Genomic DNA, 23,567 nt, shown 5'->3' with positions numbered 1-23,567 from the left:
TGATTTTAAAATACCAGAACGACACGCAGGGTGGCCACCCAATTTTTATTTTCGTACTAATGTTTAACTTCTGTACATGCTTTGTGTGTCAATGTAAACTTTTATAAAGGAACCAAGAAATATAAGCACTCAAAATATGCATTGCAAGAGTGACATTTTATCGAATTAAATAATCTTGTTTACTTTCAATGTTGATATATTGAATACAATTTTGTAATGAATGATAAATGATCACTATAAAAATTGGCTAATACAAGAATGCTACAGTTATCTTTTAAATTCGAAATTAAAACTTCTATGTTGGTCAAATTGGTGTAAGCCTTATTTTCTCTTACAAGTTTTTTGATGTGTTAAGTTTATTTACTTTACTAACTTTTGTATTGTATTTGTAAATTTTGTTTATTTTATATAAAAATGTAAATTGAAATATTCAACGTTCAGTCAAATCTCACAATTACAATGGATTTAAAACTCTCTAGTACCTCGATAAAAAACATCGTGAGAAAAAGTTTAACGGGTCTAGTAACTTTGAATCAGGATACAGCTTTATTCGAATTTGGAAATGTAGTAGTACAAAAAAATTATTTCGATTCTAATAAAGTTAGAATTATGTCGGGGGGGCCTTATTGCATGGGAGACTTTGTTGGAATAGGGATGTTAACAGCTGCAGCACAAGGTAAACATGATTCTTGGAGAAAATTAAAAACTATTATAAATCCTTTTACATAGGAGATAACTTCGTGGCACCTTCTTCGAAAATTATTTTACGTACCCTGAGAGAACTGAGTTACAATCACGTGAAAGGAATCTTGGTAATTGTTCGTGCAAGTTCTGGAAATTTTCTCAATTTTGGCCTGGCAACGGAAAGAGCCCTGAATGATAATTTACGAGTAAAATTACTCACTGTCAGTGATGATGTTTATAACGAAAAATTACCAAAAACGTGTTCAAGAGGTCTTAGTGGCATTGTATTAATAAGCAAGATTGCAGGAGCAATGTCTGAACAAGATTTGCCTCTAACTGATATATTCATGTTTTGTAAAAAATATTTGCCTAATATCATTAGCACTGAAATGGATATAGAAGAGTACATAGAGAGTTATGTAAATAAATGTATATGCGTCACAAAATTAGGAGGAAGTAGTTCGTCAGGATCCAAAAGGATAAGATTGAGTATGAATATTACTCAGGAGGTTTGTAAGAAAGCTCTGGATCGACTATTGAAGAGAATTGATGAAGAGGAGCCAGTTGAATGTGAAACTTCTGAATCTTATTCCAAGTTGGTCATCAAAGCTGAAGATAATTTAGTCATACTCTTGAATAATAATGGTATATTGAGTAAAACCGAGGAATTTGTATATGCTAAAGAAATTATGGATGTTTTGAGTCGTTCGGGGATTCATGTACATAGATTTTATATTGGGAATTTCCTGAAATCTCCAGGAAAAAATTCTTTGTCACTCACTGTTATGAAAGTGGAAGATCAAGACGTTCTTTCTCTCCTTGATAGTCCTTGCACAGCACCAGGTGAGAGGTTACGTATTGCACACATTAAATTATACAAAGTGCTGATGATGGAGCAAGGTAATATATTCTTCTGATGTCCCTTGGTTGATTTTCTATGCAGGTTGGCGATCAGTTAATCAAGGACTGCAAGGACAGCTTTCAGTTGATACCAAAATATTGAGTGGAAATTTGAGAAGGAGGGACCGGTTGTCTCCACCAATTCGAGGCCCAAAATTGAGGGATTCTTTGGCTAATACGCTGTTGTATTCGACACAGTTTGCATGTGAAGCTTTGATATCTTGTGAAAAGCAACTCGATCTTATTGATTCAGAAAAAGGTAAAATTTGTTGCTGAATCTAAGTATTTCTGATGTAGATTAGGCAAAACTGATTTATATGCTGTATTTTTGCATCAGTGTTTTATCATCAACTTTTGCTCATTTGCTCAAATACTTAACGGGTTCAGAGAAAGCTAGTAAGTAGATGGCACTGATAATTTTCATAAACTAGAAAATTATAACAAACATATCAAAGCAACATCCATTCACTTTTGCACATGCTCAAACCAGTTATTTTAGTTGGAGGGGTTATTTCAGAAAAAAACATTTTGATTATCAAACGCTTCTCCACATAGTTTTTGTCTGACACCTTGCTATAGCAGTCCCTGTGAACAACTATATATTTTGGGGAAGATGAAGTTACAAATATTTTGTTGAAGTATCTGTTTCTCTGGGTACACTAGAATTAGAAATATGAATTTAATGATGTAGTGAAAATATGATAAGTTAACAGCCATGTACTTTTTTCATAACAACAGCTTTGATTTCCCTAAAAAGTAAACTGAAACTATTTCTGTCATCATTTACTTATAATCTCAAGATTATAAGTAAAAGTATAAGGATGACAGAATCCTATTTTCATACAGGGCAAAACTCAAAGCTGACAATATAAATGTTATTTTTCTTTCATCTACATACATGTTACAATACAAGATACTACTGCCGACATAACGAACACTTTGGTCTTTCAATGCATCAAATATTATTGGAGTAACGAGGCATGATTACAATTTCTGAATTATGCTGATCATAAGAAGGAATTGAAATCTTTGTAGAACAGATAACAAATGAATGAATTCGCTTCATATGAGCAAGAGTATTAAAAATATCACACATTCATAGTCTGATTTTCGCAAGCCATGATGGTTATTCCTCATCAAGCCTTATTTTCAGTTGAGCTATTTTTATTGAAAAGTATTTAGTGACTTTTCCACAAATAGTTACATCGTAAAAATGTACGTGTTTTAAATGGTTGATTGATTTTTTGAGAAGCTGTATAAACTTATCCTTATATTAATGATAATAATAATATTGGTCTTTATTGGGTGACATAGAATATAACAACCAAGAGGCGAAGTTCAAAACTGCAGTGTAGAACACTACAGGTGTGTTCTACAACTCAACCTTATTAGCTTAACTTACAGCAAGAGCCAAACGTGATGGCGAGCTCGCCCCCATGCGCACAAACTCATTTTCAATGTGACCCTCACTACAGCTCTTGCAAGACATACAAATGCTGTGCACAGAGGCGTGTCATTACTTGTCCTCCAATGCTGTTGGCGTTTAGCATTGTCTGAATAATTTGTGTTGTTTCTGAAAAAAATTTCGTCGCCTAACAAAAAAAATCTGTCATCTAGAGTCGGTCACGTGAAATAATTTTAAGAGTGTTCAATTATTTTCAAAGTGTTGAAAGTGAGTCGGATACGTTATCAAATGTGAAAAATAAAACATCGCTCGCTACAGGTGACATTAAATAAATTTAAAATTTAACTATATCAACACAAATCTTTATTTTATATTAGGTATTTCAATAAGAACCATTTAAAGAGTGGTTAAAGAAGGGGAGCAATTAACTTATGCAAATAACGAAGAAGTAAAATTTTCCAGCCAAGAAAGAAACGGCCTAGAAGAGCACCAGTAGCTAACATTCCCGAGTATGAGTATTCCAATATTAGACGGATTATTTACGACTTTCATAAGACGACAGGGTATCGTATTACGATAAAAAAGTGCCAACACAAAATTAATGACGTTTTGGGAATTGTGGCTTCCGAAACTTCTCTTCATAGAATTTTAAAGAAAATAGGTTTCATATGGAGAAGGACTGAAAATAATAGAAAAATTCTAATAGAGAAAATGGACATTAGAGCATTGAGAATCAAGTATTTACAAAAAATCAATTATTTTCGTAACCAACAGCGACCAAGTGTGCTTCTTGATGAAACGTATCTTCAAGTGAACATACATCTTCCCAGAACTGGACGGATGAATCAGCCAAAGGGTTATTTAACAATATTGTGAAGGGAGCAAGACCAAGACTATGCAGGAGGTGACGACATGGGTTTTATACCTGATTGTCAGTTTATATTTAAATTAGGTACAACATCAGGGGATTATCATTCAGAAATGAATTCTAAAAATTATGGTAAATGGATACAAGAAAAGTGAATCCCAAATTTACCTGTGAATTCGGTAGTCGTGAGCGATAATGCTCCATACCATAATATTCAAATTAATCCAGACCCAACACAAATTCTAGGAATGCTGACATGTTGAAGTGGCTGCACAAAAAAGCATTATGTTCACCTCTAACATGCTCAAACCCGAATTATTCGAGTTGATTAAGGTAAATTAAAAGCATCATATTAGATACAAATTTGATGAGGTTCTGCTTAAAACGGACATAACGTTTTGCGACTTCCACCCTACCATACAAATTTGAATCCCATTGAACTCATTTTGGCTACTGTCAAAAACAACGTATCCCAAAAGAATGTAACTTTCAAGTTGAATGACGAAAGCAGCACCAACACAAACAGCAGTGAAGATGAAGAAAAATTTGTATTCAGATAGTTACTGATTAAAGTTTATTTTAGGATAAGTGTATCATTATATAACATTTTAATGAACTGTACTACTACCTATAATAGTAAATAAAATATGAAAAGAAATTAGTCAAGTTCCATTTGCTACCCTAATTAAAACAAATTATAGTTACGACACTGGCCGGCAAGGGGCTTATCGTAATCCAATAGTCATTTAGTTGGGAGAGGCTATACCTGCGCGATCGCTCGCCATCAGCCGTGGCGTGTACTGTATCATGTTTGAACCGCCTTTGTAGAATGCTTTGTCACGGTAATGCGGGGCTCTGCCGTAATGGACATTTTTACGTAGCTAATCGTGGGTCCCCTCATGGACCACGAAGTAACCAAAACCCCGAACCAGAGTATAGTATAACCGCTATTGCCCAGGGTTGCCTATCCCGTAGGCCTTGATGCGGGATGTCTTCCTGCTGTCAAGGGTACCCCCACTCCTCCGCTTCTTACCCCTTCCACGGCACGGGCGTCTAGCGCCGGCTACCTGAGGGACGAATCAGCGGGGAAAAGGTTCCTAGTTTTTTTTTCAATTCCCATAATTTTACAAAATTAAAACAAAATTCAACTCAACATCAATATAAACTTTACTAATTAATTGAATTTATGAAACAGTCAGTTGACTGATAATCAAACCAGCTTGCCTTAAGGCCCCAACCTGAGTCTACAGAAGAGAATTAAGTCGACTTAACGATCCCAACTGTCCTTCCTGTAATAAAGGATAAAAAAAGAGCCACTCAGTTCTCCGACTTTTGAACTAAGTTCACAAAGGTGATGAAGGTTGGTCGTCAAACAACCCCATTCCTTCTCAAGAGCAGAAGATCCTCAGTTCTCCATCTAGGAGGCTAGGTGGTACAGATAGATAGCGACCTAACGTATCCTCGAAAGCAGGATACTTAATGAATCTGTTTTGCACCACATTCTTCAGCAGGAAAAGCAGAATCTGCATAAAAAAAAATCTTTCACTGAGCAAGTCCTGCAATAACTTGAGTCAACATAGGAAATGGACGTTGACTAAACGATTCCGACTACCCTCCATGTAATCAAGGATCAAGAGAGAGAACTCTGCTCTTTAACTGTTGTTGCCGGTTCAGATTTTCGTCGTTAGGCAGAGTATCAGCTGAATTGAAATAATACCCACCAAATGTATAGGCTTCTTTAGGGAGCTGAATTTATTGGTTCGAGTTCGAATAACTGTGAACCTCAATAAACCCTCGCGGGTTGCATTCCTTTTCGACCCTTCCTACCTGTCATGTTTGAGCAATGCTACGTTTCCGATTGTTTCATCTGATGAAGACAATGACTCCTATCTGCAAAGCAAAATGGTCTTTGAAGTCTTACTAGCAGGAAAACTATCATTCCAGTATTCCAAACAGTAATTTATATTCCAGATTGGTTGAGCAAAAGGTCGATGGGATTCTAGAAAAAACTATATGCCGAAAAATATTATCGCATTTTTCCACCCTTGTTTATTTTGGATGTTATGCTCACTCTTTCCTCATTGAAACCTATTACAAAATGTATCTACTGTTTATTTGGTAACTTCCTCAAGCTTTTGTCAATTCTGGAGCATCTGTTTTTCTCATTCTTGGATTATCCTGGATTATTCTTGTACCGTCTGTTGTTTCACTATTCTCAAGAATTCTAAGATATATGCTACAGTCGTACCTCGTTTTGGTTAATAGCTTGCGTGTTCTTAGGCCAAATTCACACATAACAGAAGTCTGGCAGAGACGCGGCTCCGACATGGCACGGACGTAGCGGAAGCGTGGCGTATGCAATGCACACAGAGGGGCGGGACATTGGCTAGAAAGGACGTCAGTAACCTGTTGGTTTTGTGGACTACAACATGGCTTTTTCAAGCAGTGACAAAGATGATGCAGACAAGTAGAATTTGGTGTATTTTATCAGCAATTTTCTGCCAGGCCTGGTCTTTGGCACTTCAATTATAATAATCAGAACTATTAAAATCAAATAAACAATGATATTTGCCAACTTCTTTGTATGTTGAAGTCAACACCATCCCACATTTTTGAGGATGAACACGGATAAACACGTGGTGGGTAATTGGCGTGTAGTGGCACTACTGCCATCAATGTCACGTCAATAATGGCCATATTTTCCATATAGTATTAAGCCTGACTTAGACCTTAAACTCGCTCGATTTGTAAATTTCATATGCAACCTAACTAGCTTTCTGTCACTATAACTCACAATTGTCTTTGTGTTAATTTCACTGACTAACAAGAAATTTACTTGTCACGGCTAAACCATTATTGATTACCATTGTGACAACTTTCTTAAAATAAAAGTTCGATTTATGATGTGTTAGATACAGCTTGTCAAAACTAGAAAGCGATTTGTAACATATCACCACCTGCGTACACTACCGGCAGAGAACGCATTAGGATAGAAAAGGATGAAATCTACAATGCGAATTGGTGCGCCTATTTGGGTTTTAGAGTAGCCTAAGAGTACAGTCCTCGAAGCAAGTATTTAATTGAATTTAAATGAGTTTGTGTTTCAGCAGTCTATATTGCTTTCAATTTCGGGTTTATTAAGATAAATAAATCCAAACAAAAATATAATTGAAATTATGATAAAAAAATTACAACGGTTCAACTCCAGACAGGTCGGAATCGCTTTTGGAGTTATCAAAATCCTCACTGATACTATCGTTATCACTATCACCTTGAACATTTATAATAATTTCGTCTATTGCGAAATCAAGAGCAAGTTCATTCGAAGCATAAAATTCTTCAAAACGTTTAGCGTGTTCGCAACGTTTTTTCCACTGCTCTTGAGAAAACGAAGTGTAGAATTCGTCACATAAACTTTCAACGGATATGAAATTATAGTCCGAATTTTTATCAGCCACGTAATGTTTCAGTGATGCTACTAATTCCATGGGGTTCAAATCTGGATGATTAGGAGGCAATCTGAGTACAATATGTACATAATTTTCCATAATCCTATAAATTTCATACAACTTGAATCGTGGTTTATGGATTTTAATAATGGAATAGAGATTAATTTTTAGCATATCATCCGTGAAATGAATATTCCGTCGTCTTAACCATTCTCTCATCTCATGTTTCCTCGAGGACATGTTTGGGCACTTTTCATACTGAACATTGTGGTATGGGGCATTGTCTAACACCAAAACGTTTTTTTTTCTAGAAGATTGGGAATTAACATTTCTTGCAACTACTTTTTGTAATTGTCGTAATTCATTTCGCTATGATAATCGCCCGATTTTTTGTTGGTTTTGAATTTCAGACATGAATTTTTCACAAATCCATTTTCTCTTCCTGCATTCACAATTCTATGTCTCTGCCATTTTGAAATTGGTTCAAGCAACCCTTCATTCAAATTATCATACCAACTCTTCTCATGTCTGTGAGAACATTTCTTCGCAATTGCCGAATCGCAGGGGTTTTCATGCGCAATTTCTATTTTTTTTTTTCGTTTTCCCCCATCTGAACCCTATTTATTTCATCACATTCCTCAGAGACTCATAAGATTTTTTGTAATCATTTTTGTCAACGAATTTTTTATGTATGCGGCGTAAGGTGGAAATTTTTTTTCAGTAATGTAATAATTGATCGAAATCATCAAAATCTGATTTTGATGTATGCTTTTGTATGTCTGTTTTTATTAGGCGTTGAAAAAGAGAATGACTCACCATTTTCAATTTTCATTTCACGAGCTATAACTTTAATGCTACCCAATCCTACACTCGCCGCTTTTGCACAACACAACGCTCTTGAACTTTTTTTCAGGTCCATGGTTATGCCATTATCAGCTTCTCGTTGCATGAAAAATAGTACATTAGCAATCACTCCTCTCGCTTAACCACTTCACCGAAGTGGACACTACAAGATTGTCGTTAAGACTGAGCTCCGATCATCTTCAAGGGTTTTCTACCACGAGCATCTTCGGATAGGTTCTAAGCCGAGATTTTGAAGTCGCTTCCTAGATTTGACAAGCTGTTTATTTAATGCAAACGTATTTCAAATGTCTATATATTTTTTTTTCTCATCAGCTAATATTTGACATAAATATTTGTTAGCCATGTTAATTATTTGTAAAAAATGAATATAATTCGCAGTCAATAAAATTTTAAGAGAATGTAATTTTTCGTTGTTCTAATGAAGGTGATGGTGATACCGGCACAAGACTGAAGCAGGCCTGCGAAGTCCTACTGAGAAGATTGAGGCAGGATAAGATAATAACAAATTATCCTTTCACGTTCTTCGAATCGTTGAGCAAGTTGTTGGAGTCGAATGTGGGTGGCACCATGGGATGCATATATAGTATCCTCTTCGAGGCAGCAGCCAAAGTTTTCAATGATTTTTCAGATACTACAGAAGTTACTCCGTTTATATGGCTGAAATCGTTCGAATCATCGGCAGATGCTCTCAAAAGGTACCATTTTGTTTAAGACGGGTGAATGAGAAACAAATATCAGTAATTATACATTAACTCCAGTAAACTTTTCATTTGGTTTGAAAGACCCAAATGAATAAAAATAGAAATCACAAATACGTTTCAGGTATGGTAATATCGAATACGGTGATGGAACTATGTACGATCCTATTTGCGCTTGCAACAGGAGCACTCGAGCAGAGCTGGAACAGGGAAATCACTTCATCTATGCATTTGGCAAGGGAGTTTCTGCAGCCGAAGAGGCTGCTCAGGCTACCAAGAGAGATAACTGGAAATACCCAGACCCTGGGGCTCACGCAGTAGGAATATGGATAAGAGCGGTATATGAAGGAGTGAAATTGAGATGCCCCATTGACTAAAAAATTGAATTGCAAATGACGATTGTGTCGAGCTTATTAAATATCATAAGAGACTGAGCATTGGTGCAAAATATATAGTGCATTAAAACTAGTATCTTCCATTTCTCATTTCAACTTTGAAACATAATCAAATCATACGAATATAGAATACCCATATTCACAGCAGTTTCATTTCAAATCATCCCACTGCTGACACCACTTTTTATTGGAAATTGAAATTGAATAACAATTCAACTGTAAAATATTGACTTTTGTAGATTTAGACTACAGTAGTACACCTGTAAAAAATATTAACTCCGTTGTTTGAACTTTATTACAAACGAAATTCATACAAATGAAAAAAATACTGCTGAAATTGAAGAAATTGGCATTTTGTTTCATACGGTACGAAATTGGTGGAATATCGACATTTTTTTTGGATAGTGACGTGATGTTAAAATATGTTTTTCCGTTAACCACCCGTGGCCCCCTACGAACTACAACCCTCAAAAGTCGAAACTTATGCGAGCTAAGGACTAACGAGTTCTTACCTTCTAACGTGTGACGATAACGGGTTGGACGATAGGAAGTGAAAATCGATCGTCTGGCCTTGCGGCACCAACCACCGGTTCACACAGCGGTCGACTGAGTGAGTCGAGCAAACCACCCACGTCAATTCACCAGGCTGCCGTCCTACTAGTAATGTAGTGGTGCAGAAGCTGTCCTGAGGTGACCGATACATGCTTTTTCATGTCCAGCATATGCGGTCTCATGGTCCATTCATCTTGGTGAAAATCATGTAAGTATCTCGAAATTTGAGATATTCAGCTATGAACTCGCAATGAACTTGCATTTTGACATCCTAATAGTATTTTCAAAAGCTACATATGGTAGGGTGTACGCAATTATTAAAATTTTCGCTATTTCTATTCGAAATCAATATTGTAGACGTTTAAATTCCCTACAACTTTTGTTTAAAAAATGTTTTATGAGTTGAATCGTTTTTGAGATAGAGGGGGAAAGCGCATTGTTAGAGCATCATTTAAGGTCAACCGGTAGTCCCGGTCAAAAACACGCCATATAAAGTTTATTACTCATTGATAAATACATAATTATTAATAATCTATCTTTTCAATAATACTTATAATCGATTCCTAAAATTAAAAATTATCAAATGACACACTTCAATTACATTTTAATTACGCCCTTAAAATTTAGTTAATTTTTTTTTATGTTTAAAATATATTTTTTGCGTCAACCAGCTGTCGCACCTATTACGAACAACAACCCTCAGAAGTCGAAACTTGTGCGAGCTAGGGACTAACGAGGTCTTACCTTTTAATGTGTTATTTCTGACACAGCATTTGAGAAACTGCCAAATTTGGATCAACTTGCAGCAGTATTTGAAAAAGAAAACTGTTTGGTTCAAAGATTATTTGGGAATGGAATTCAAATCTTGTTGACAATCCATAATGCTCCAAAATCTGTGGACAGTTTCGATCATCTTCGATATGCATAATACGTCAAGTCTACAAAACAATAAATCTGTGAAGCTACCAAATATTCCACCAACAAGAGCAGCAGCTCCCAACATTTCAATCGTGTTTATTATCAAGTTCAAACTTAGTTACGGCATGATTTGGAATCCCAAGAATGAGGTTAAATACGTAATAAATTCCTGGAACCTATCACAACAATTTTAGCACCTGCTCCAGAAGAATTGCTCAACACAATATTGTGCAACTGCAAGAATGGTTGTGGTTTGCGATGGACGCAGAAAATCAGGATTGCAGTTCTCTTTAGCTTGTGGCCAGTGTAATGGTCAAGCTTGTATCAATGCTTCACCATATCAGAGCGATGTCAATGAAGACATAATCTTTGACACCGAAATCATGGAAGACCTGGAGACAAATGTCGTTGAAGACGATAAAGAAGAGGACTTTTAAATACTACAGCGGTCGGAAAACGACGATGAAGAAGAAGAAGATTAAAAGTTGTAGTTCTTGTAATTTTCATTCAATTTTTTTAATTTCCTCAATTATAAATGAATAGAATATTTTTCAATAAAAACATCAATTGAGAATATCTATCTTTCTTTTTATATTTATTTAAGAATATATTAATATAAATTATTTATTATGAGTATGAACACTCTGTACACCTATATATCTTGAATTTATTGGAGCCTCTGGAGACACCCTACATTTTATTCTATGCAAGAGAGGACATTGGCAGATCAAGATCATCGATGATGTGGTGCTACAGGTTTTTTCATCACATTCCTCAGAGACTCATAAGATCCTTCGTAATCATTTTTGTCAAAGAATTTTTTTATGTTTTTTCATCACATCACGGGTTTTCCTGCAGCTGAAAAAGCAAATGCGCCACTGGAATCAATCAAGTCGCTCCGGAGCGCCAATTAATTTTTGTTAAACTAGTTTTATCATTTTTTGAGAAAGAAAGTTTTTGGATTTCTACTACTCCATCTTGATACAAAAAAAAGGGATGAGGGAATCTTCCAAAGAAAGGAAGGAAGTAATCAATTTGAAAATAAGTAACTCTATACATGGATGCGTAGATCATGCAAAGAAGTAACTTACAGACACAAACTGAAAGAAAGTTCTCCTGAAACAGCTACTTTCATATAAACATTGTATTACACGAAAGAAAAAAAATCTTTCGAAACAAATACTTCTATATGAACACTGAATTATACAGAAGATACTTTTCTCTACTCACTCATGAGTTCTACTTTGAATGAATGGTAATAAATTGCACTTACATGGAACACTGTCACCCTCACTGGTATACACCGATGTTTCGCCTTAAGACACTTGCCCCAAGGCTCTTCAGTACCAAATTGGATAACATCATAGAAAATACAAAAGTTAATCACTCCTAAAAATATAACCCCTTCAATTCAAATAGTTTTATCATATTTTCTCATAATGTTCCACCTAGTAGTACAGCCAACAAAACAGCGATATATTTTTTGAATCAGTCCAAATAGGTTAAATAGCTTTCTGGTATGATGAGACAGAATGAACACCTACAAAATTCAATGGGTAAGCCAAGTACGATACAAACTCGGCCAGCTCATTCCTTTCTGCAATGCTAGCTTGTATTTCTTTATAGATGTCAGCCATATTGTACCCATAATCATAAGGCTGGTCACGACATTGTCCAATATCTAAATCATCACAAATTCAAATGGAGGGTGCTGCGTAGTTCTAATCAAACATTGATGGAGAAATGATGAGTTGTCCGTTCGTCTATGCAGTGTAAATTTGGCCGCCCTCTGAACTTACCACCCGGGGCATAGCCCCCCTAGATTCTGAGGTGAACTCACTAAGATGACCGGATTACTCAGCCTACATTCATCGACATAACACGGCCCTGCTCTGTTACCACTTTCGGCACTCCTGAGGTATTGTCGAGACACCCTTGTTTCCTTATGCTCCCTAGAATTATTATATGCTTTGTAAGAAATGAGATGTGCAGAATTTTTTTCAACTATTAATTCCTTACTCAGACTGATACTATCTACTATATAAAAATGGATGTTTGTTGGTTGGTTGGTTGGTTGGTAAGTGATAAACTTCTACATCGCTCAACCGATCGTGATGAAACTTGACATGTATAAGTAATTTTCAATAAAAAAGGTTTTTAGGCTATCCATTTTTCTGTAACTCGCCACTAGATGGCCCTGTAGAACAATTTTTTAAGCACTGTTCTATGACGCTGCGCACGCCTAAGTTCGTTGATTCTGATTCTGTCAAAACATTGAAACAGCAGCGATACAGCAACAAAGTACTAGTCTCTACTAAATATAGTCCTCGTCGACCATCAAAACGAGATATTCCACGTGGAGTTATTAGCTCCAGGACAGACGAATATCGCCTGAATTAGAAGTGAAAACGGATGAAATATATCATTTTCAATTCTGCAGACTCTTCCCAGACCAGTCTGTTGAAACGGTTGTTTTGATTGTTAAGAGTCTGCCAGAGGGATCATAGTCTTATTACATTCTCTCAAGGCACACGACTCCCGGACCTTATGATTACTTTCCTCACGCTGTGAAAAGTGATCATTGGGTAGTGATGCCAGTGCGACCTCCATTGTGTGACATAATGCTAATAAAATAAAAATGTTAATTGTTTGAATAACCACACAAAAAATAAATACAAATTTTCGACATTTCCTATGATGAAGAAGTAATATATGAAAAAACATTGATCAACGCTCTTCAATCCTTCGATTCACGCCCTACTTTTCAACATCGTTTTCAGTGAAATGGAAGGTTAAAACTAGGAACTAACATTATGAGAATTTGTCACGTACCATTTATATGTAACAAATGAAATCGAAAGTGTTTTATGTAACTATCATGCAATTGCTAAACCTGATACAGATATCAATTGGTCAGTGGTGAAAATGAAAGAGAATCTACCAGGCAAATTATTCAAATAAATTTACATTTGATTAATTTTGAAAGAATAACTGGAATACCCCATCTTTGTAGTCAGAAAATTGGAATTTAATTTCTTATTGTAGTTCCATGAATAAAATAGAAATTTAATTTATATTTGAACTAATCTAATGAGTCTTAGGACCCTCCCGTAGTGTCTTGAAGGAGAATCATTGCTAATTGTATTTCTGGGAAAAAAATTTAAAATGCAGAAGGAATTATAGTCTATTTCAAAAGAGTGTAGAGTAATAAAATCTCATTAAGTATTCAAAAGCGCTACAGGGTGATCCGTCAATAAATTCTGTCACTTCCCTAGTCCGCATTGCAAAATTATGTCGTTTCATAAAGAGCAGGTAGGTATCACCCTGTTTTAAGGGATTTGTCCATTGTTATCGACGGATAAATACTGAGCCAGAGGCGCGCTAGTGGGATAATTGCCAAAAGAATATGCATTCATAAAAATTATATTGAAGGAAATAAAAATTTAATACAGCAGAACAGTGTTATTAAAAAAATATAAAATGTAACAATAAAATATATACGAACCGAAATCGGGAAATACTCACAAACACACACGAACGAACTTTACGTATTGAAACACTTGTGGGGACTTTAAATCAATTTATTCACAAAAACGACAAGAACTTTACTGGATACGTTATTACAATTTGACACTTGAACAATACTAAAACTGTGAACTTCCCTTAACGTTTAACAACACTCTATTTATACCCTAATTGAATGTTCTAGAGATTACTAGGTACAATTTTCGAGAACCTTCCGAGAAAATAATTATTCAGACTACCCTTAATTCTAAACCCTAACCTAAGCAAAAGTGTCACTGTCACTGATACACTGGTCTCTGTCCAGATTGCTTATCCCGCTACAGTATATTTACAATTCAATTAAATTATTCTACATCAGTATAGTCTTCATCCGAAGAACTGTCATCATCCCCTGGTGTTATAATTATAGGGTCAACCACCTGATCGACCAAGTTGTCCAGTTCCCACATTTTATCTTCCTCTTTTAAAACATGCTGGATTGCTTTTTGCCAGTTTTCTGATGTGATTTCCATAATGGCTTGATCAAACAATACCTTGACATCTTTCATTTTAAATGTGGTATTGTGCCTTGCAACATATCCTTTAACTTGTGCCCATATAAGTTCTATAGGATTTAATTCGCAATGATATGGCGGTAGGCGCAGCACAGTTACTTTATACTTTTCTGCTACATCTTCTACGGCATATTTCATGAAGCGAGATTTATGTTGTTTTACTATGGCTAGTAGTTCCTTCTTTACTGAATTCGTCTCAAACTGAATACCTTTATTTGACAGCCAGTTAATAATTTCTTGCTTTCTCCAAGCTGAAGTTGGTACCTTCTCTAAGCGCCTTGAATGGAAGCTTGCATTATCCATAACCACGACCGAATCAGCTGAAAGAAATTTTAACATTTCCCCGAAGTAGTCTTCGAAGACATCCGAATTCATGTCCTCATGATAATCTCCCGTCCGGCACGACTCAAAGCTTAACAAACCTTCTTTTAAAAATCCGTCTTCGCTTCCAATGTGAGCAATTATAAGCCTCTTCCCTTTTCCCGAAGGCACTTTAATACCCGTCGAAAGGCCTTCTATGAAAGCTTGGCGAGAACTTGTTATATTTTTATCTTGCCACATTTTTTTGACTATATAACCTTCGTTTATCCACGTCTCATCAAGATAAAAAATTTTCTTTTGCTCTCTGCGGTACTGCTTTATAGTTGTCAAATATTTTCGTCTCCAGCAAACAATTTCATCACTTTCCAGTAAGTGCCTTTCGATTGTGCTTTTCCCAGGCAAAATTCATACTTTTTAAAGTTTTCCATAAAAGTTTTCTGGATATCAAAGGAATATCGTTATCTTGGCTTATCTCGATAAATATTTTTTCAAGAGTGGGTATTTCCTTTTTAAAATAAAACGAATGAACTTTTCTTCGAATGTCACATTTGGTGTCTTCATCTAAGATTTTTATTGGTCTTCCTGATTTTCTCTTGCATGGACTTACCTGGCCTGAAATCTTTCTTTCTCGCAATAATTTAAAAATCGTGGACTGTCCAATTCCAGTCATTCGGGCACATCGCTCAACACTTTCTTGCACAGACAAACTAGGGTGATCGTGTTCTATGCAATCATATACATTTAAAATTATAACTTTTTCGCAAACAGATAGCGGAGAATTTTTTACACTTCTTTTCTTTGGAGTAGGTAAATGTCCCCATTTTATAACTTTTTCACTATTTCTATATCACAATATCACTGTACGTTTAATTGGTGTAGTAACAATTACTATTATAACTCGAATGTTTAAGACACCATTACAATATATTTAAACCCTTTTTCTTAATTACCTGGGTTTAATAGGTATTGCATGATTGGTGGGCAGGGTCAAAAAGGGATTATTATAATGACATGGCACCTCGGAACTAAGTGTTAACCCTTTTTTGAGAAATCATGCTCAAGTATATGAACCCAAATTGCATATTAAATAAGTTTACAAGAACCACTAAAATTAATCTTAATCTTTTTTTAAGAAATTTTACTTACCTAAATACATGTAGGTACTTAGTTTTAGACCAAATTACTTCCCAAAAATGGCCTTTTATTATTATCTATGTCTGTAATTTTTAATTTACTTTAATTATTAAGTTTAATAATCCTAAGATTTGCCTACGCCCATGGACGACAACGAAATTCAGGCAAATTTTATGACACTTCATGATTTATTACTCTACACTCTTTTGAAATAGACTATAGAAGAGTGTATAAATTGATGAATATAATTTAAAAATTATTTTTATAATATTATAAATATGGAATAATTTCAAAAATTTCGAAATCGTCGCCAAATTTATAAAACATAATACCGTCAGGCGTGTTAAATACCTTTAAAAGGAAACAAGTGTGTGTGATTTTGTGAGCTACACAGGGAAATTCTCAAAATAATTTACTACCTACTTGAATGCTTTATCATGAATGTTCTTCAAGTATTCGCCAATTCCATCACATTATCGCTAAATATATGTTGCAGACAGTGAGAGGCCATAGTAATAATGGTAGAACATGAAGATAATGATACATTAATTTTGAACAGGTGTAAACGCCCAATAACTAAAAAAATGTGGTCTAATCACAGTTTTGGAAATAGGTGTAAAAAAAGTGCAAGAGACAGGTATAAATCTAATGTTGACTCTGGGATATGAACATTCCTCATTTGAGATAGGTCCACTTATTACATCTTGAACGTTTTGTATTCGATTGTGTTAATCGTAATATCTTTTTGGAATGGGGAATGTTCCTCCTGACGAAAATCAAGTAGTTTTCATGAAAGAGCTCTAAAACAACGCATTTTAAACTAATCATTTCAACCTTTTTCTTTAAAAAATTATTTAAATACTTAAAAAAGAGGAATGAAATAATGAATTCAACATTTAAAGGGATTCGTTTCTATTTCACCATTTGGTAACATCGGTTATAGCTAATGAAGGACAATGAATCTGTTACCTGTATGAGACAAACAAAGATGACATATTTCAGAGGCGTGCTGTTCTGTTTACTTTTGTTCCGAGTTCCGAGACATTCTGTGACATATGACAATCTGTGCACCTAACCTATCTTCATCTATTGAAATAAATAACAAAACAACTGTTGTTTATGTGGCTTGTGGAGGTGGTATTGAACTATAATTTATATTTTGCCTTAATTGTTGATTTATAAAGATAATTTTCCTTTTTTAAAATAGAATATCTAGGTACGTATAAATTATTCTAGGCGCTGTTGCCAATATGTGAATTAGAAACAAATCCCTTTAAAAATTAAAACCCAACATTTGAAACATCAATTTGAATACTTTTCGAAGTGAAATTGAAAAACTCATGAATTAAACTCAACTTTATTTTGTTCAAACTTGCATTTGCTGTAATAACACAAATTGAGGAACATTCCCCATTACAGGCAACTACAGAGTAATTCAGATCGTTTTCAGTAGCGCAATATGTAGCAATGAAATATTTGTCAAGAAGGTATACTATTAGTTGAAATTCAGAGATTTGAAACAGGATTGCCACAGGGCTGGGTTCTGGGACCTGTCCTTTTCATTTATGTGACGTTGAACTGGCTCACCTCTGGTGCATATTTTTTCGTTCATATTTGATACCTCAACGGTAGTTTCAAATAAATCAAAATATATCATAGGAAAAATTATGTATCGTTGGTTTCAGTTTTCATAAACACATCAAATAGTACTAGAAAATAAATATTTTGGATTTTTTTCTTCGAAATATTAATGTCTCCCAACTACCGACAGGCATTTAGCCTGGTAAATGGTTGCCGGAAAACAACTACTTTCCTGGCTATAACCACGCTGGATATTGAATTATGTCCGACAGAAATTTATGCAAGATACCTCACAGCAGCAGGACAATACTGAAATTATTCGAGTAGATCGCTTACAGCCCGGTTTCGAAGTATTACCTCTCATCAGTGCAGGAAAGATCCTACCCAGACAGCAAAGGTTTCATATATGTAGCGGCACTCGATTAATTTCAAAGCGACTCAGTTGCATGTATGAAATCTTCGTCTAAAAGAAATATTGTTAACTAGTAACAGCTGCATCTCCGAAATTCATCTTGAATTTAGTCAGGTTGGAGCCTGGCTCCCTCACCGTGAACAACCCTAATAGCACAACTTAGACCCATGGACGTTATTCCAATGTCCTCTCCGTGCCTAGGATATACAGTTTTGGTTCAATTGACATCCTATGGACATTCTTGGGACGTACAAATGTCCTGACGATGAACATCATCTGAACGTCCGCATGGACATCATCTGCACGTCCTTCTTGGACATCTGTTGGATTAGAATGATTCATATTAGGACTACAGTTTTAGTTCAGTTGCCGTTCAATGGACGTCCTTGGGACGTTAAAGGTTATATTTGAAATAAAATTTGGATTTTTTCCGTGGATATTCTTCTGACGTTCGTTTTGGAATCAAAAGGGCACAAAAATGTGGCTGATACAATTTATCACACATGAATTAATCGACTTTTGTTTTGGCGGGCTAAACACACAATTTAGCTTTCTACTGTGGCATTACACTGGTACACTCCCAAATTCCAACTATTCTCCAAAGGACACCTCTTTGTGCTATTCCCGTGATTTTGCCCTGAGCAAGCGCAGTAAGCCAAGAATGACAGCCTTCTGCTTTGGTGCTACAAGCCGGTAAGATTTTAAGATTCGATAGTAGGGCATCATTCCACCAAGGACTCCAATAATCAGAACAACCATCTTGACAGAGTGGTTTGCATAGAGTCTGTGGAGTTCGAACAGAAAATCTCCATATTTTATCCGTTTTTTCTCTTCTTTTCGGACGATATTCGTCTCGCCAGGAGCTGAAAACTCCACGACAAATATCGTCTTACTCTGGTGGTCGAGAAGGGCTACATCAGGCTTATTAGCTTGTATGAGCCTGAGGGTTGGGAACGAATAGTTCCAATAAATTGAGCACTTCTCGTTCCCCACAACGGATTTAATATTCCCCGGAGCGTAGGGCAACACCGGTGTCTCATCAATACCGTAAGAGTGCCGTATGTCAGGAACATCTAAACCCATAACGTGACTGCGGTTGACTAAGGTGTTGAAGACACCATCCTGGTAAGCCATGATGAACCGCTCAGTTTTCGACTTCAGCCCACTCGACTTGAGGAAAGCGAAAGTCAGGCGCTTTGATAAGTCAAGGTCTCCAATGTTTTTGAAGAAGACCCCATGCATTGGCTCATCCTTGTGTTTCCGCAGAAGTGAGATGATCTCTGCGGCTTTTATCTGAGCTTTTTGCTGAACGGGTTCCAACTCGGTGACAGAGTTGTGATCACCTCGTTCAGTGTCGAAAACTATACCGAGTTCATCAGCTGCTCGGGCAGCTGCCCTAAGGAGAAATGCTCCAATTCCTGCTCTCTCATGGTCACGGACCATGCAGAGAAGGGGATTCGAAACCCTGACGACTTTACAGGCTGTATCCAGTACCATTCTGTCATGTAGATACTCCAAACTCAAAAGTCAACGGCCTCCCTGTTGTCGCGGGAAGTACAACCGTGGAACGAACGATTTGGGATACAAACTCCTATAGAGATACACCATTTTTCGAGTCTTTACGTCGAGTTGATAAGCTCCTCCCGAGTCTACTTCACTACTCCAAACGAGTAGAGTAAGATTTTAACGGCAAGCATATTTGTTGCAGCAACTCTGTTCTTTCCCGACAGTTCCGATGACCAGATCTGACGAAGTTTGTGCTGATACTTGCCACGGAGAGAGTTCTTCACTGCTGTTACCTCTTGTGAGTGGCGTTGTTTCACCCCGAGGTAAGTATACGTATCTCCGGCATCCAAATGGTGTAGGATGCTTCCTTTTAGCAGCTGCACATCCTCTCCGTAGTCCCCGCAGCGTCCTCTTTTGAGATGGACCATTGCACATTTGTCTATCCCGAATTTCATACCGATAGCATGCGTGGACTCTTCCACCACCCTCAAGAACTAATGGAGATCCTCTTTTCCAGAGGCATAACGTTTAAGATCATCCATATAAAATAAATGGGTGACCTTGTGCCTATGGTTTTCGGGTGTGCCACAGTTATACGCTCGAGTATTTCTGAGCGCAACGGATAATGGCAATAGTGAGATGCAGAAGAGAAGGGAACTGAGGGAATCATCTGAAATACATCATTATCATTATCTTTATTATTATTATTATAAATACCAAACAAATTTAAAAGTGTTAAAACCGGAGCTGTTTTTGAGAACTTCAAAAAAAACTTTGTTGATTCGACTATATTGTGGTGAAGTTATTACGAAACACCCTGTATAAGAAAATGACAAAAACCCAAGTATTTTTTTGGTTCATTATTTTCAGTATTCAAGTCATCGCATGGTGTGACTGTTGAGCAATTAGAGATATCTAGTGTTTGGTTTGATTGTGAATGCACCCACTTCCTTATATCATATATTTCAGTTATTCACATGTTTCTTTGGGAAAAGATGACTAATGTCATCCTATGATTGTACAGGAAATATCCATGATTATCGTTATTGTCATAGTATGCTGAAGCTCTGTTACAGCTCACTTCTTATCTAATAAAATTTCCCCAAAGTTGATTAAAAATAAATTCTACTGATGGAATCACATTTTCTATAGACATTTTCTATCCAACAACAAACTTATCTACATTTTATCCAAAATAAAATTTTGCTTTTTGAAAATAGTTATTTCATGAAATAGATTATACAGACTTATGATGCACTGTTTGGAACCTTTGATGTAGTAATGAATATTACTGGAGTTTTTTCCCAACACCAAATCGCTATTTTTAACACCTCTACACGTGTTTCGATTACCAAGTGATCATCTTCAAGAGGAAGATTAAACTGATCTTCCTCCACCGACAGTTACAATTACAACGTACAGAACGCGAGAAAGTGAGCTATTATAATTTTTTGATGAAAATGAAGGATTGGTATACTGTAATAATATTACGAAGCTGCTTCTAGACATGGATTTGAAAGAATACAAACCTACTGAGTGGCGTCTTTTTATTGATAGCTGTAAAAAAAGTTTAAAATGCGTCTTACTGCATAATGGAAATAAATTTGCATCAATTCCAATTGCCCATTCTACAAAACTCAAAGAAGAATATGAAAATGTCAAATTAGTTTTACAAAAAATCAATTACTCGGAGCTTCAATGGTAGATCTGTGTGAATTTGAAAATGGTTAATTTTTTGTTTGGCCTGAAAGAAATTCTTTAAAGCTAATGTAATAAAATATCCGTTGGTGAGCAGAGACAAAATTATACTTCCACCATTGCATATTAAGTTAGGAATGATAAAGCAATTCGTAAAAGCTTTGGACAAGGAAGGAGATTGTTTTAAATATATTTGTAGAACATTTCCAAAACTTAGTATGGAAAAGTTGAAAGGTGGAATATTTGATGGTCCTCAAATACGGCAATTGATGAAAGACACTGATTTTATTAAAGTTATGACTGTTCCGGAAAGTAAAGCTTGGGAAAGTTTTGTGTTGGTAGTCGAAAATTTCCTAGGTAACCATAAAGCACCAAATTATGAAGAAATTGTACAAAATATGCTGACAAACTTTTAGATTCTAGGAGCAAATATGAGTATCAAGTTACACTATCTTCGCAACCATTTGGATAAATCTCCAGATAATTTAGGAAATTATAGTGAGGAGCAGGGAGAACGGTTCCACCAGGATCTAAAAGTAATGGAAGAAAGATATCAGGGTCGATGGGATTGTCACATGGTGGCCGATTACTGCTGATCTTTAAAAAGAGATTGTCCTCTGAAAAATTATAAAAGAAAAGCTCTTAAAAGGCGTTTCATGGAAATATAACATGTTTTCGAAGTTTCCCTCTCTATTTACTTCCAAGTATCATATTTTTTTCCAAATGAAACAGATTATAAATATATCTGCTATTTTGTTTCTTGTTTTCGAATTTTTGTAATGTAAAATGAAAATAAATATTTAAAAGAAAACGAGAGCAAATCTTACAAAACCATTGATAATTTCATGAATTGTGAGTATAAATACACCCAAAATCAATCTTATATCTAGGGCAACAAAACCACTGTAGACCAGTGTAATCGACAGTCTATCAGACAAGTAGCTAGAGCGTCTGGTGTATCAGCTACTAGTGTTTTTCGGATTTCGAAAGCCTACAAATTCCATCTTTTCAAAATAAGACTAGTTAAGGTTGATCGTCGACTTCAGTTTTGTGAGGTGTTCAGCGAGAAATTGACTAATAACCCAAACCTATTATACAATACATGTTTTTCAGACGAAAGTTCTTTCATGTTGAAGGGTGAAGTGGAGCGATGTGAATCCTCATTTGGTGATGGAAATACATTCCCAAACTCCACAAAAATTGAATGTCTGGGCCGACATTCTTAGTAATCATATTGTTGAACCATTCTTCATTGAAGGTAATCTTAATGGAGACACATATTTCAATCAATTACGAGACTGTAGATCCTATGATTTCGCAAATTTTAGAAAGTGATGACAATTTATTAGAAAATGAAATAATATTCCAGCAGGATGGTGTACCCCCACATTTTGATATTTGGGTGAGACAGTTTTTCGACGAATATTTTCCAATTCCCTGTATGTCCTGCCTTGAAATATTAATCGAGTAATGCTTACACTTTCATATCAATTACAAAAAAAAATTAACCCCTTTCAATTTAAACAAGATTCCAATGGCTGGGATTTAATCAAATGAGCGAATGGAGGTCAGTACGTACTGTACGCGAGTATTTTTTTCTTATAATGTTATCCAGATTCGGTACTGAAGAGCTGATAAGGTAAGTGTCTTACGGCGAAATATCGGATGTCTACCAGTGAGGATAACAGTGTTCCATGTAAGTGAAATTTTACCTCTTCCATTTAATATATTGTGTATCAATCCTGTGAATGATATCTGATTCAATTCCATAACGAATGTTTGGAATACAAAGTGATTGGAGAAAAGTGTTTTTGATGTGAAACGTCTATAGCCGCACGTAAAACTGATTGCTGGCATGGCCACGCATGCTGTAGCGACGGGTCGCCATGCGCAAGCGACTGTGCAATTCTCTTCCCACTGGTTCGGCGTTACGCTATCTCTCTCGCCATACTGAGCTCGGATACCTATGGTGTATTCAGCTGTGTCTGCTCAGTATACATAACCTGTGTTTTACTGAATGATTATTTTTAAGATAATTAAAAATAAAATATGGCTGACAGTGATAATTTAGAAATTCAAAATAAGCAGCCTCCTGAGCTCGGG

General features: G+C 35.9%; 1 protein-coding gene across 1 annotated transcript; it reads left to right on the top strand.

The window, feature by feature from the left end:
- Positions 1-314: 314 nt before the first annotated feature.
- LOC111511001 (PTS-dependent dihydroxyacetone kinase 1, dihydroxyacetone-binding subunit DhaK) lies at positions 315-9,403 on the top strand. The gene is made up of 5 exons (XM_023166991.2): positions 315-676; positions 730-1,527; positions 1,628-1,843; positions 8,595-8,865; positions 8,993-9,403. Exons 1-5 carry the CDS (start codon positions 460-462, stop codon positions 9,243-9,245), a joined length of 1,755 nt encoding a protein of 584 aa, XP_023022759.1. The 5' UTR covers positions 315-459; the 3' UTR covers positions 9,246-9,403.
- The last annotated feature ends 14,164 nt before the right edge of the window (positions 9,404-23,567 follow it).

The sequence above is a fragment of the Leptinotarsa decemlineata genome, unplaced genomic scaffold (genome assembly GCF_025532065.1).
Source record: "Leptinotarsa decemlineata unplaced genomic scaffold, Ldec_3_MD MMD2_tig00001393_RagTag_RagTag, whole genome shotgun sequence".
NCBI lineage: Eukaryota > Metazoa > Arthropoda > Insecta > Coleoptera > Chrysomelidae > Leptinotarsa > Leptinotarsa decemlineata.
The sequence above is the reverse complement of the archived record's forward strand: the minus strand, read 5'-3'. Positions and strand labels throughout refer to the sequence as shown.

Excerpts from the sequence above, each read along its gene's own strand:
- LOC111511001 (XM_023166991.2), top strand. The coding sequence starts at position 460 with ATGGATTTAAAACTCTCTAGTACCTCGATAAAAAACATCGTGAGAAAA. Across the intron at positions 1,844-8,594 it reads TCTTATTGATTCAGAAAAAG|GTGATGGTGATACCGGCACA; the intron begins GTAAAATTTGTT and ends GTTCTAATGAAG. Across the intron at positions 8,866-8,992 it reads TCGGCAGATGCTCTCAAAAG|GTATGGTAATATCGAATACG; the intron begins GTACCATTTTGT and ends AATACGTTTCAG.